The sequence below is a fragment of the Zalophus californianus genome, chromosome 2, assembly GCF_009762305.2.
Source record: "Zalophus californianus isolate mZalCal1 chromosome 2, mZalCal1.pri.v2, whole genome shotgun sequence".
Taxonomy (NCBI): Eukaryota; Metazoa; Chordata; class Mammalia; order Carnivora; family Otariidae; genus Zalophus; species Zalophus californianus.
This window is the reverse complement of record NC_045596.1, coordinates 101,278,495-101,292,248: the sequence shown is the minus strand read 5'-3', so window position 1 is coordinate 101,292,248 and position 13,754 is coordinate 101,278,495. Positions and strand designations below refer to the sequence as shown.

General features: G+C 35.4%; 1 protein-coding gene across 1 annotated transcript in view; it reads right to left on the bottom strand.

The window, feature by feature from the left end:
* KIAA1109 (KIAA1109 ortholog) overlaps positions 1-13,754 on the bottom strand; it is a 203,457-nt gene that overhangs the window by 2,168 nt on the left and 187,535 nt on the right. The window contains 10 exon segments of the mRNA XM_027600626.2: positions 1,035-1,200; positions 4,278-4,412; positions 4,843-5,037; positions 6,872-7,075; positions 7,769-8,020; positions 10,462-10,679; positions 10,900-11,092; positions 11,191-11,348; positions 11,733-11,883; positions 12,814-13,071. Coding sequence (XP_027456427.2) covers positions 1,035-1,200; positions 4,278-4,412; positions 4,843-5,037; positions 6,872-7,075; positions 7,769-8,020; positions 10,462-10,679; positions 10,900-11,092; positions 11,191-11,348; positions 11,733-11,883; positions 12,814-13,071 — 1,930 coding nt within the window.

Sequence of the window (13,754 nt, the reverse complement as noted above, 5' to 3'; positions counted from 1 at the left end):
TTTTGTTCTGAGTATTGGCACTGTTAATACTTCTCATGAGTGTATGTACTGTTAATTAATGCCAAATTTTATTACATACAAATTATTAACACAAAGTTACTACTTTCTGCTTATACAAGAGTCCACTGTATAATGGATATTTGATTGCTATGGAATTATTTTGTGGCATAAATGTCTGAAATAATAACCTTATCTAAATGAAATCTGTATTGTTCTGCAGAATGTTGTGTCAGAGTACGATGGACTTTTTTTTGCTACTGTTATTCCATGATTCAGACAGTTAAAATCTGTAAGCAGACGAGAAGAAAGGGGAAAATGACAGGAAGGTTGTGAGTGCTAACCATAAACAAGGACAAACAAGGCAAGCACCACTAGTTACAGCAGCCATTATAAATGTAATTAAGACTAGAAAATACTTTTGAAATTTTCATATGAAAATAAGTTGATATAATTGGGATCATGATTGTAGTAGAACATGTCTCTGTAAATGAACCTGAATGTGACAGCATTAAATTCAACATTTCAGGGATGGTTCTATATTGCTTAGCATGCAGCCAGACGACCCTGTGACATCGTAGGTTCTATTACGCTGTTGGGACATGTGTGAGAAATTGTATTAATTCCTTAATGATGATGTACGGCCGTTACCGTATCTTCCCAAACTAAGAAACAAAAAGTTTACTGCAGGTCCCTCAAACACCTGAAAAGAATGTCCTGGTAAAAAAGATGGTAAAGAAATTATGGCAATGGTGGAGGTGGAGTTATTCTCATCTTCTAGTGACTGACTGAGAGGGTGTCACTCAGTGGAGAGTGCTGAGCTAGTTGTGGTGTTTGTGCTTCTCTTGCCTTGCACTAGAAGCACTTAAAAAAAGCAGAAAGGAGCAGAAAAGACAGCCAGAAGTTAGAGATGTTATAAGTAGCTAACTCCTAAAAACTGTTTTTGGTAAACCATCCTTAACTTGCTACATTATTTATGACCTCTTTCTCACGATAATCCCATAGGATACAGGTAAATACATACACCCACTGCTTACCTGAGAGTGGGTTCTAGATGCCATGTGTTGCACATAAAATCTCTCCAGTCCACAGTAGTGTAAGTGATGCTGTCCTCTCTGTCTTTGTCAGAGGAATTGTCATCATGTATAATAATTGGACTTTTCTGTCCTGGTCGAGTAGATAAGACCCGAGGTGGAAAAATGGCTATAATGAAAATGATAGATTAATATTACAAATATATATCTTATAAATTTATTTAATTCACCATATGAACAGTATAATAGGCTCCAGTTATCATTTTACTTATGAACTGGCCAAAGCCTCATTTAATTCCCTTTCTGAAAAACTAGTATTTTAAAATAAGCCATAAATAACTGCCAGTTACTGGTATTTCTTAGAGAAAGACAATGTCAAAGTTAACATGTCATTTTTTTTTGAGAAATAGCATATATTTTACATGTATTTGTGTGCTTAAAACTAATGGTAAAGAATGATGAGATTTATTTGATAGCAAGCATAGGGCACTGAAATTGAGGTTTCCTAAGAACGGCTACAGGTGGACATTTTTTAACAGCTGAACATTAACATCCTAAACATCCTAACAGCTGAACATTAACATCCTAAAACTATGGAGTGGTACACTTTAAATGAGTGTACTGTAAAGTGTACCACTCCATAGTTTTAGGATGTTAATGTCCCTCTATATATTTGAACACTGGTATTAGCTTAGGAGCTTTTTATGTAAGCAGTCTTTCACTTTTTATAGTGAATACTCAAATGTTTTATGAAGGACAAATTCTTTTTAAATTGGTGATCATAATATATATAAAATTAAAATCAAATCTGAGACAAAAGCAGTTTTTATTTGGCAAACTTTAATATATATAGCATTTCTCTTAGAGCATAGGTTTTCAAGACACAAATTGGGCATAAAGTAATAAATTAGGTAATATGATAGTCATTATGTAACTCTGGTTTTAACTTTATTGTGAATTAGCAGTAGGGATAACATGTTGATTGGGAATGAGCCTAGGAATAAAACTGTCCTTAGGTTCACACTACATAAGTATATAGATGCCTTCAGTTACTGCCTCCTCACAGTCGCTCTGCTTTTATTACTGGTAGTCGTTACAGTGCTACAATTTATCTTGATGTTCTAGAAGTATGTTGATTCTGGTCTAGTCTTCCATGCTGTCAAAGATTATTCTCAGGCAAGTTTATGCTTATATTGGTCAAAACTAATTGCTTTTAGTGCTTAATTACAAAATATAGCTATTTTAAATATTTTTATTTTTAATTGCAATCCCCCACAATAATACCACTTGGTATTGTAAGTCTGATAATCAAGTCCCCATTTCCTTTTTCCTATTGAAAGAATGTTATATAAGTTTGCTTTTGTACTTTTAAAGGTGATTTATATATTAAATTAATTTCAGGTATACAACATAGTGATTTAGCAACTGTATACATTTTGAAATGCTTGCCACGAAAAGTGTATTACAATGTTATGCACTATATTCCTTACGCTGTACTTCTCAGCCCCATGACTTATTTTATAACTGGAAGTTCGTGGCTCTTAATCCCCTTTACCCATTTCACCTGTCTTCCCACTCCTCCCCCTTTGGCGACCACCAGTTTCTTCTCACTGAGTCTGTTTCTCTCTTTGTTGTTGTTGTGCAACAGTTTGTATTTAAAAAGAAAGTTGTTTGTTTTTTTTTAAATATGCACAGTTCATGGCAGACCAAGACCAACACAGTATTTCATAAAATGACAAAGATTTCACATAATAACTGCAAGAAAGAAATCTGGCAGGCTTTTATATAGACACACCTATAGTTACCTAGAAAAGAAATCTGAACTTCACAGGTTTACTTAGAGTCTGTTTTTTTTTCCACATTAAGTTTAAATATTAAGGCAGGGAGAAAAACAAGAGGATTACCAGGGACTGGTATATGTTGGTGCTATAAGTGAAGAGTGGACCTACTTATATATAATATTTCCTATTACATGGTTTTAGTCATTTAAGTTTCAACTAGTGTCTCACAGATTTCTCCCAGTCATCATTACTGATTTTACTCTCACTGCACTTTTGGCACATCTAGACTGAAGAGTAATGGGGAAGCAATTCAATCTATGCGACGCTTCTTTTGCATTGTTTTTGGTATCTGTTTTCTTCACTTAAACATTCATCATGAGGCCATCTTGAAATACCAGCTAGACAAATTTTGTATTTTTGCTCATTAGGAAAATGAAGTACTATAGGGCAACCTAAACAAATACCATGTATTCCAAGCAATTAAAAAAAAATCACACCTGTCATTTTACTACTACATATTTATATATTTGTGCAATAAATACTTTTTGGGTAAATAAAGACCATATATTTGGAGACCATTCCATATCATTGTATTTCTGACTACCTCATCTTTTAAACAGCTACAGAGTATTCCATTCCATTATATGGGCACCATAATATATTCAACCAGTTCCTTTTTTTTTTTTAATTTTATTTATTTATTTGACAGAGAGACACAGCAAGAGAGGGAACACAAGCAGGGGAAGGGGGAGACAGAGAAGCAGGCTTTCCGCGGAGCAGGGAGCCCGATGTGGGGCTCGATCCCAGGACCCTGGGATCCTGACCTGAGCCTAAGGCAGACGCTTAATGACTGAGCCACCCAGGTGCCCTATTCAACCAGTTCTATATGGATATTAAGGTTACCATATGTTTCTTATTAGACAAACATGTAAATTTCCAGGGAGTAAACGAATGTTAGCTAGCTCATAAAAACAAAACACCACCACTGAAGTCTAATTTATTTATGAAAAGATAGGTTTTCTGCATTCTGAACAGATTTATCTACTCATTTACCTGAGTTTTCCTAACAATGTATACAATTCATGCTATTTCATTATGTAGTTGTTTCTTTAGCCACTTCACTTTGACTAGCAGTATTTCCTCAAAGAGATTTTCTTTCAATTCCTCCTTTGTGAGATTCTCCTACAAGGCCTGATAATGTATATGGAGACATTTTGTAAAGTATAAAACACCAGTCAGTGTGAGCTATGTTTAGAAAGAGTGTCATGGACATAGCAGATACTCAGAAAGTCTGTCACACAGTTTTACTAATATATTATTTATTTCATTGATTGTTATTTACAACTCAAAGGAAGGAGACACATTCCACTCATTTTATCATTAGACCATAAAAATCCACATGAATGGCACTGACAACTGCCTTTCCTGAAACTGGAAAGGAAAAAAAAAAGAATATGCTACCCACCTTTTTCTTTTTCTTTAAGATAAGCTGACACTAAATCATGAAGAAACATGATGAGCTCAGCATCCATAGTTACACAAATGTGGTCAGTGAACTCTGTCACCACACTACATTCTACCTTCGGCTTCAGGCTGGCATCTGCAATGGCAAAGTTGTATAGTAAAAGATTTAATGAGATAAGTCCCATTCTCTTCCTGTTAATAAGGGATTTACATGGGTTCATGTAAATGCATCCATTTGAATGCAACTATAGAGAACTGAGTAGTTTCTATATGTGATTTACAAATGATGACAGTTTACTGAGCACTTTCCAAGTACACGCCATTTATTCCTCAGAAAAACCCTCTGAATGAAATACATTATTATTGCCCCCCATTTTGCTGAGGAGAAAGAGGCACAAATGGATTAAATTATTTGCCATAGGTCAAATAGCTGGGAAGAAAATTTGACTAAGCAAATCAATTTCATTAGACTATATTACTATTACACAAATAACCTGTGAGAAGATAGTAACTGGAAGTTCCTTTAGAATTTTCTTAGTAACTTTAGAAACTATTTTTCCACATACCCTGTAATGAAGGTTCCTGTGGTTCTTGTACATGAATGGATTTAAATTCAAGCTGCATCCTTGGTAATGCAAAGATAGTCTCTGTTTCATGATTGTAACTAGAACCCCCTCTGAATCCACTCAACAAACTAGAATTCTTCACTGTAGTGCTATTTTCAGTGTTATTAGCATCAACATTACGAAGTAGGTTTAGCTCTACATGGACAATAATAAAGACAAGAAGAATCAAATTAAACCAACAGGCATTGATAAGCCTATAGCTTTCATGACACTATCATACACAGAATTTTCATCATTTTATTTTTTTTAAAGATTTTATTTATTTGAGAAAGAGAATGAGAGAGAGAGAAAGAGAGCACAAGAGGGGGGAGCAGGAGAGGGAGAAGCAGACTCCCCGCTGAGCAGGGAGCCTGATGCAGGACTCGATCCCGGGACTCCAGGATCATGACCTGAGCCAAAGGCAGTCAGTTAACCAACTGAGCCACCCAGGCACCCAGAATTTTTATCATTTTAAAAGCTGGAAAATAATGATTCACATTTTTAAAAACAGAGCCATATAAAGCTTTGGTCTTGAGATACCTATATATTTATCTATTTAAATATATTTATATATAGTGATACGTTTACATATACACGTAGTGTTTTACTTATATAGATAGATAGACAGAGATGTATATCACTATTCTCAAGACCGAAGCTTTATAACATGATTTTGGATAAATCTAATACATTTTGTTTCTGTTTCTCAAAGTTTAAAATGAATATTATTTTTAACTAAATTCATGTCTAAATTTAAAGAGTTTCATTAAGCTCAGAGTTCTCTATAGATAGAATACTTTACTCTTATATAGAATTTGCAATTAAATATGTTCCTGACCTTGAAATAAGGTAGAAGTCCTGATTGTCCCCAACATAAGTGCTATGGTTTTCTTATAAAAATTAGCAGTTTTTAGGTACATGGGTAGCAGTGCAGTTTGCTAATAGCCCCTCTATGGTATCCCAGCCAAAAAGAACCCCCTCCTCTAAAATCTCTTTTTGGAAGGTAGAATAGTCAGTACAGAATAGCCAATATATGCATAATCTTCATTTACTTCTTTATCCTCCTTTGTTCTCAGAACATTTTTAATAGTCTCTAATCCCTGGTGCAGCCTATTCCATGGTAACTATTTTCAGTGAGGCCCAAGTCATCTTTCCCATTTTGAAAGGTGGTTATTTTTAAGTAAAACATTCAAGTCTTAGCAGGTCTCAATGTAGTCACCTTTCCAATACAGATGACATGACTGGTAAAATCAGTACTATAAACTTGAACAAAAAACAGCCACAAACTAAGAATTTTCCTGGCCACATTATTACAAGACTGGTGATTCTAATCAAATGGAAAAACTCATCAAAAGCACTCTTTTTAAACTTATTTCATAGGTATAGTATTTAGTTTCATTTTATTCCAACCACCCCAAACCTTAAACTTTGTGGCATTCTATTACTTAGTTGTGTAGTAACTTTACCAAACTTCTGATGTTTAGCATCACTACAAAGGTATTTTTCTAACTATAATAAACTTCATTTAAACCAACTTTATTTTGAATGTTTTCAGTTACATCTAAAATAATTTTTAGTCTATGAGATGTTACACTACCAGGATGGTGAATCAGGTACTAATATTGTTATTTATGAGTAAAATGAAACTAGTTTATTTTTACTTATTTTTAGTTTTTTAAAAGATTTTTTATTTACTTATTTGTCAGAGAGAGAGGGAGAGTGAGAGTGCACAAGCAGGGGGAGCGGCAGGCAGAGGGAGAGGGAGAAGCAGGCTTCCCGCTGAGCAAGGAGCCCGATGAGGGACTCGATCCCAGGACCCTAGGATCATGACCTGAGCTGAAGGCAGATGCCCAACTGACTGAGCCACCCAGGTGTCCCAATGAAACTAGTTTAATTAAAGAAATGAAAATTCTCCCTCCACTCAAACTCTAAACACAGGCAACGGAGCCTCAAATACAGGAAAATCTCTCCAAAGAAATAAACTTTTAACCTTCATTCCTTGTGGCTGTAACATAGTTGAACCATTCTTTTACACTTGCTACTCCATGGGGTGGGTTTTCATGGCGACGCCTTGTTATTTTGGTTATTGTTGCCATAGGACTTTCCAAAGCACCACATGGTTTGGTAACCATGGTATTATGGCCCAGATGAAAATCCAACGTTTGTACAATATATGTAGAATGATCACTAGAGCCTAGAAGGAAAAAAAAGTTTCTTGATGTTAACAAACTATATTTAGATTCAAGAAGATAGTTGTGGCTCTAAAGCAACAGATTTAGTTAACTCATACATAGATAAGGGTGTAAAAAAGTGAGAAGTCAGAAAAAAATCATAAATAATTTTTCCTTCTTTTAGTTATAACTGGATTTATCCCCGGTGATGAGCATCATCATTTTTTCAAGATAATGAGCATCAACTATTTTTTCCCTTCATCGTAAGAAATCACAACTTAGGAAATTATAACTAAAAGGAAGGAGGTTTATCACTGTAAACCGAGGTAAAAGCACGGCCTTACTGATAAAAGTTTTATAATTTAGTCCTGACTATTTCCTTAAACTACCACCATGTGTCTTTTATGTTTTTATAATATTTAGAATAACTATTATTATGACTGGCCAGCCACAGCAGCAGAAACTTTAATTGCCTAAGAAACAGAGTAAGATGGCGGCAAGTTCAGAAGTAAGTCCTTTAATATGCTCCAGACTTTATAGATATTGACTCACTGGCAATGAACTCCTTGACATGTCAAGTACATGAGAACAAATGGAGTTGGACTTCAGAAATATAACAAAAACATATAAAAGATATGAGAAAGGAAAATTACTCTGTCATTTATAATCATATCAGAAGATAAGAAAAGGTAAAAGTTACAAATGTGTCAGTTTACCATCTTCCCAGATTTTCTGAGCTTCGGTCCAAAAAGCAATATTTGGTTCTTCTAAGTGAAAAAGGGCCCAGGATTTTGAACGGAAATTTGGACCATGAAAACAAGCTAGTGTCATATGATTTCCATGCAAGCTCATTGATCCTCCGAACTGCATTCCATTTTCTGGTAATGGAATCTGAAATAAGGATATGTGGCATCCTGATACCACCTTCAATACTCCAGGCCAATGTCGATGATGAGCTGCATCGAGCACTGCAAGAAAATCAAAACCACTTATCCTCAAGTGCTTCACAAACACCCTGAATGGCAGGTAGGAAGGCAGCAGGCGGCTATTTTCTATAGCTGAAGTGATGCAGATAAGGGATGAAAACAATCCAATACCTGGTTAACATTAAGCAGAAGCTAATAAAAATATAGTCTGGGAAAAGATGCTGCGTAAGGATGGATAGAATTAATGAAAGTAGTAACTTGCTAATGATAATTATAACTAACACTTCTGTAAATTCATGATTTACAAAGTGCTTGCATAAACTTTTATACAATTCTCACAATAACTCTGTAAATTAGGGACTTGATCTAGATTCCTCTCAAGTGAAGCAGAAGAAGGGTTAAGTGAATCAGTGACAAGAAGATCTAGAAATCATATGGACGCTTATACCCTTGCTACTCAAAAGTGAGGTCAGAGGACCAACAGCAGCAGCAACACCTGGCAGCTTGTTAGAAATAGAAACTCTTAAGTCCACCCTATACCTACTGTATCAGAATCTGCATTTTAATGAGATCTGAAAGTGTTTCAGATACACATTAAATTTTGAGAAGCACTAATCAGATGTACAATTCGTATTTATATTTCTCACTTATCCCAATAATGTCCTTTTTGGCTGTTTTCCACAACTCTCATTCCAGATCCAAACAAGGATCACACGTTATATTTAGTTATCATGTCTCTTTAGTTTCCTTTAATCTAAAACAGTTCCCTAAGCCTGGTTTGTTTTTCAAGATAAGGATTTCTTTTAAGAATCTAGGCTAGGAGTTTTGGGGAACATCTCTCTAATTTGTATATACCTGACACCAATTCTAGTTTAAAGGAAATATAAGGACTAGATGAACAAGACAAATGAAACCACAAGCAAACAACTGAAAAAAAAATTTAGAAGGTCGGAGATTCTGCAGGACAACAGGCTAATAAGTCTCTTCGATGAGTCAGATCATTAAAAATAATAAGGACTATGCTGAATTAAAAGAGAGTAAAGGAACATAACCAGATTTAACTTGTGATCTTGAATCTGATATATTGGTTTGGACAAACCAGGTGTAAGAATAATTTTAAGGTCAATTATAGAATGTGGTCAGAAGGCCAGAGGAGATAAACACTTAGCAAAATGGAAAACTGGATACTGTTCACTAGAAAAGGTTACAAAACAGTATGAACAATAATATTTTGGTAAAAAGTACATTGTTATATAGGTTTATAGAAAATTATCTGGAAGTACATACTCTAAATTGTTCAGAGTAATGATTTCTGGGTGGAACGTGATGTTTCTATTTTTGCTTATATGTACTTTCTAGGCTTTTCCAATGCATATGTACTGATTATAAAGAGTTATTTAAAATGATCCTGATTCTGACTACTTTTCACCACTTTTACCTCTCTCTGGGTAAAGCTGCCATCACTTGCTGCCTGGACTCTTCCGACGGCCTCCTTACTATAACTATGTTTGCAACAACAGTACTTCCACTCTTCACCACCTGTAGTCTATTCTTCATACAGCAGCCAGAATGATTCTTCAAAAAGGAGTATTTTAAGAAAAAGTAAATCAAATATGAAATCTGTTCAGAACTGTCCAATAGCTAGCCATCATATTCAAAATCTTGTCTTTGGCCATTCATGTCTGACACTTTCCTGCTTGTTCACTCTGTTTCACCAAAGTAGCCACCTTAATAATCCTCAAATAAACAGTTTCTTCTACCATAGGAGCTTTGCACTTGTCAATAGGTCCCTATGTCCAGAACTCTCTTCCCCAGTGGAGATCTTTCTAGCCTAGAACTTTAAAAGGCTTCTGTGACCAACCTTTCTAAACTAGCTGGCCTCACACACTATTCTTTATCTCCTTCTCCTGCTTTTTCAGTATGTCTTTCTATCTGAAATTATCTGACATATTTAGTTAGTAAGTTAGTAAATTAATTATGGTCTATCTCTCCCATTAGAACAAAGCTTTATGTAGACAGGAACTTTGTCTACTAGGAGATCTCCTATGCCTAAAACAGTGCTTAAGAATATAGTTGACTTTGCTGATTGAATTACTGAGTGAAAATAATAATCTGCCTAATATGACACAGCTAATAAATCCAAAAAACTCCAAAAAAAATCCAAAGCTCAGACATTCTGATTCCACAGCCCATGCTCTAAACCAGAACATGGTATTGTCATAATTATTATTCAAGAGCACGGAGTGGGTGTTGGTTATAAATGAGTTGTGGCAGGAGGAGGAGGTAATACGTGATGACTTCCCAAATGATGGCCTTTAATTCTATTGGTGGGTAGGAAATCAGGTACTTTGCTGAGTGAATAGAATAAAGAGCATATGGATCACTTTGTAATGTATGGTACATAGATATTATTTAAATTAAGATTGTAACACAACATTTAGTGAAAGATAAAGCATACGTAAAGGCTTAGTTCTGATTCTTACATTGTTCTTGTGAACTTCTCTCTAAGTTATTAGTCATTGTCTTAGGTGGAAGATATGGAACAGGTCCCCAGGTAGACAGAGCTCGTTTGCTGGTGTCAAATTGTTGTGTGAAAAATTCCTGGAGCTTCATTCCTATTTTTATCAGGTCTGGTGTAGTTGATCTTGATATCATTACTTGGAAAATATCCCACTTCAAATCTCCATGGACAAATATTTCACTAAAGCATAAAACAGAGTTATCATATATCTTACAGAAGATAGCTTAAAAAAAAAAAAAGAAAATTCCCTTCTCCACACAGGTTTTTCATTCATATTAGTTGCATAATATAAAATCATTTTGCAAAAAAAATGAATCATTTGTGTTTTCTCACTGGATGAGAGAAAGCATACTAAGAGCAGTCATACAAAGTGTTCAGAAAGTAACATTTCACTAAATACCTTTTATCAGTCATGCTTGAATCCAGTGTGTTATACAGATTTACTTTCCATTCATCCTGAAGCTTGAGATCAGCATTACTGAAGATACCCATGAGGATACTTGAGCCCATGTAATCAACACGAGCTTCAGTAGAACCCATAGTAATCTGAATTTTGTGACTAGGTTGCTGATTTGGATGTTCAGAAATATGAGCTAAAATAGAAACGATAATTACCTTTCATAGAAATACCTAACGGGGAAAACTTATCAATTTTCAAAAATTTGTTTTCAGTTGTAAAATTTCAACATACCAACCATCTCCAAAGCATTGACATCTATGGTCCCTCCAACTACTCCTCCTTTAGAATCCAACTGTGATCTTCCCAGACCTACAGACATGCTTATCTCTCGATCTCGATTACTTCCTACCGACAGACGGCCCTGGCTCTTCAAACCACTAGTTGTCCAACTGGAGAAAAGAAAAAGGGTTGTTAATTAGACATAACCGCTTTCAATGTCATGAATTAAAACAGGAGTTAGAGGATTTTAAAAAGTTTGACAAAACAATACATTTCTTATAAAAACTGTGGTAAATGTTTGAATATTGATAATAAAGCTTTCTTCTTAGCAAATTACACTGTTTTCCTTATAATTTTCTCTTTTTAGAGGACATATTCCATGTTGTTTTATATTACAATACCTTTAGGATAAAACCATTTTCAAGATAAAGCAATTTATAGCTTTTTTCTACTGTCTCAAACACTTCAGTATTAAAAAGGTTTTAAATTGCTTTATTATAAAATAAGAAAAATTACAATGAATGATTAATTTTCCTTGTATCTGAATATCTTACGTTGTATTTCCCATTACATTACTCATATTCATTTGAACGTTTAATTGTTTCAAGTTGATGGCAAACACGACCAATGTTTCCCATGGGGTCCCTTGTTGGCTTGCTGCTTTGTTCGATTTGTTAAAAGGAGTTGATGTTTTTGAAAGTGAATCTAAAAACAGAAAAATCAAATGCATATTCACTCACATAGCTCAATTAAAAAGTTATCATTCTTACGACTATAGCCCCAGAAGTAAAAATATGGTATTCTTGATTAAAGCCTAACATCTAATAGCTGTCATATTGCTTCTAAAGTACTAGCTACCATTTACTGAATGTTCAGTTAAGGACTAGCAGTCCTCTTGAAAGCTCATAAAGTTCCGTATGATCTCCACTTTACATGAGGAAATTCTGGTGTGTGTGGGATACAGCAGCACAGATCGTCACCCTGACATTTTCTTAACAAAGGAGAAAATCATAAGTTGCGGCTGCCAAATAGAGGACTTGAAGGCAGGGACCGTTCTGAAATGCAGACGCCTGCTGAGGTGCCCGTCTCCTGGGTTCCTGTGGGCTCAGCGTGTATCTTGAATCCTGCATTTACTCATTATACTTTAAGCTTGTGACATGAACTATATCATTTTTATATGTTCAGATACAAGTAGAGTGCTGAGCACATAAAAGAGTTCAAAAAACACTGGCTGAATAAAGGAAAGACTGAATGGATGAATACCAAAGATTGACTTTTTCATAAATGAGTCTGACACTCAGGAAAAAAAAATTAACTTTTTCAAAATCAAACATTTTTTCCAACATCACAGGTTTGTTTTACTTCTAAAAATAACTACCACATGGAACAAACTAATAATATGCTCATTTCTCTCTTCTTTTCCCTTTTCAAAGCTACTAGCCATCCAGCTATCTCTTCTTCTGGCAAATACTTTGAAGTGTCTGTTGTTTGGTTTTGGGTATTCCCACCCCTCCATCTTCCATAAAAATCTTCAAGAGTATATTTTCCTACAGTTGAGGCAGAAATCTGAGAGTAACTAAGATTTTTATCTTGGGGGCATTGGAGGGATAATGATAACAAAGAGAGCAGTGTTACCTCTTCGGGGAACTGAAGAATCAGACACACTCCTTGATCTTATGGAAGCTGGGGATTTTAGGCTCTGTGCTGCTGTCCCTGGTGACATGGTGCTGTTTGTCATATGCTCATTGAATACATTAGGTGACTGAGGCATGTGGGTGAAAGAGGCTGACTGACTAGGCTGCTCCCAGGTCCTGCAGTAAGCTTTTCTTGACGATTCAGGAGAAAGATGCTGGCTTACCCCTTCAATGGAATCAGGTGTCCCTGGGCCAGATGCTGTTAGAAAAGTAGAAACAAAATTAACAGAATCAAAATTAGTCAGGGTACAATCTCCACATGATAAAATAATAAATTTCACCACTCTACCTTTTCTAATCATAGATTCCTTCTAGTTCTCTATTTGAGAACTGTACAGCAATTTATGGTTTGCAAAGTACATTCCAGCATGTTATTTTATTTAATTCTCATGATAATTCATGAGAGGGGCAATACAGGTACTCTTTTTCCATTTTACAAATAAGGGAATAGATGGGCGCCTAGGTGGCTCAGTTGGTTAAGCATCTGACTCTTGAAATCAGCTCAGGTCATGATGTCAGGGTCCTGAGAGCCAGCCCTGCATTGGGCTCTGCGTTGGGTGGGGAGCCTGCTTGGGATTTTCTCTCTTCCTCTCGCTCTGCCCCTCCCGTCCCCCCTCCAGGTCGTGCAAGTGTGCACACTCTCTCTCTCTCAAAAGAAAAATAAAAAAAATAAGGGATAGACTCAAACTTGGATTTCTAATATTTTCTACCGTATCATGTTAACTCTACCTTTCACTTACACAGTATACTACTAAAACATTCTCTAAGTCCAAGAGAAAAAATGCAGGCAATGTGATAGAATATCCCCGACATTTTCTGTTTTCCATGCTTAATTAATCATGATTAACTTGGATGTCTTACCAAGTAAAACAAAGTTTGGGG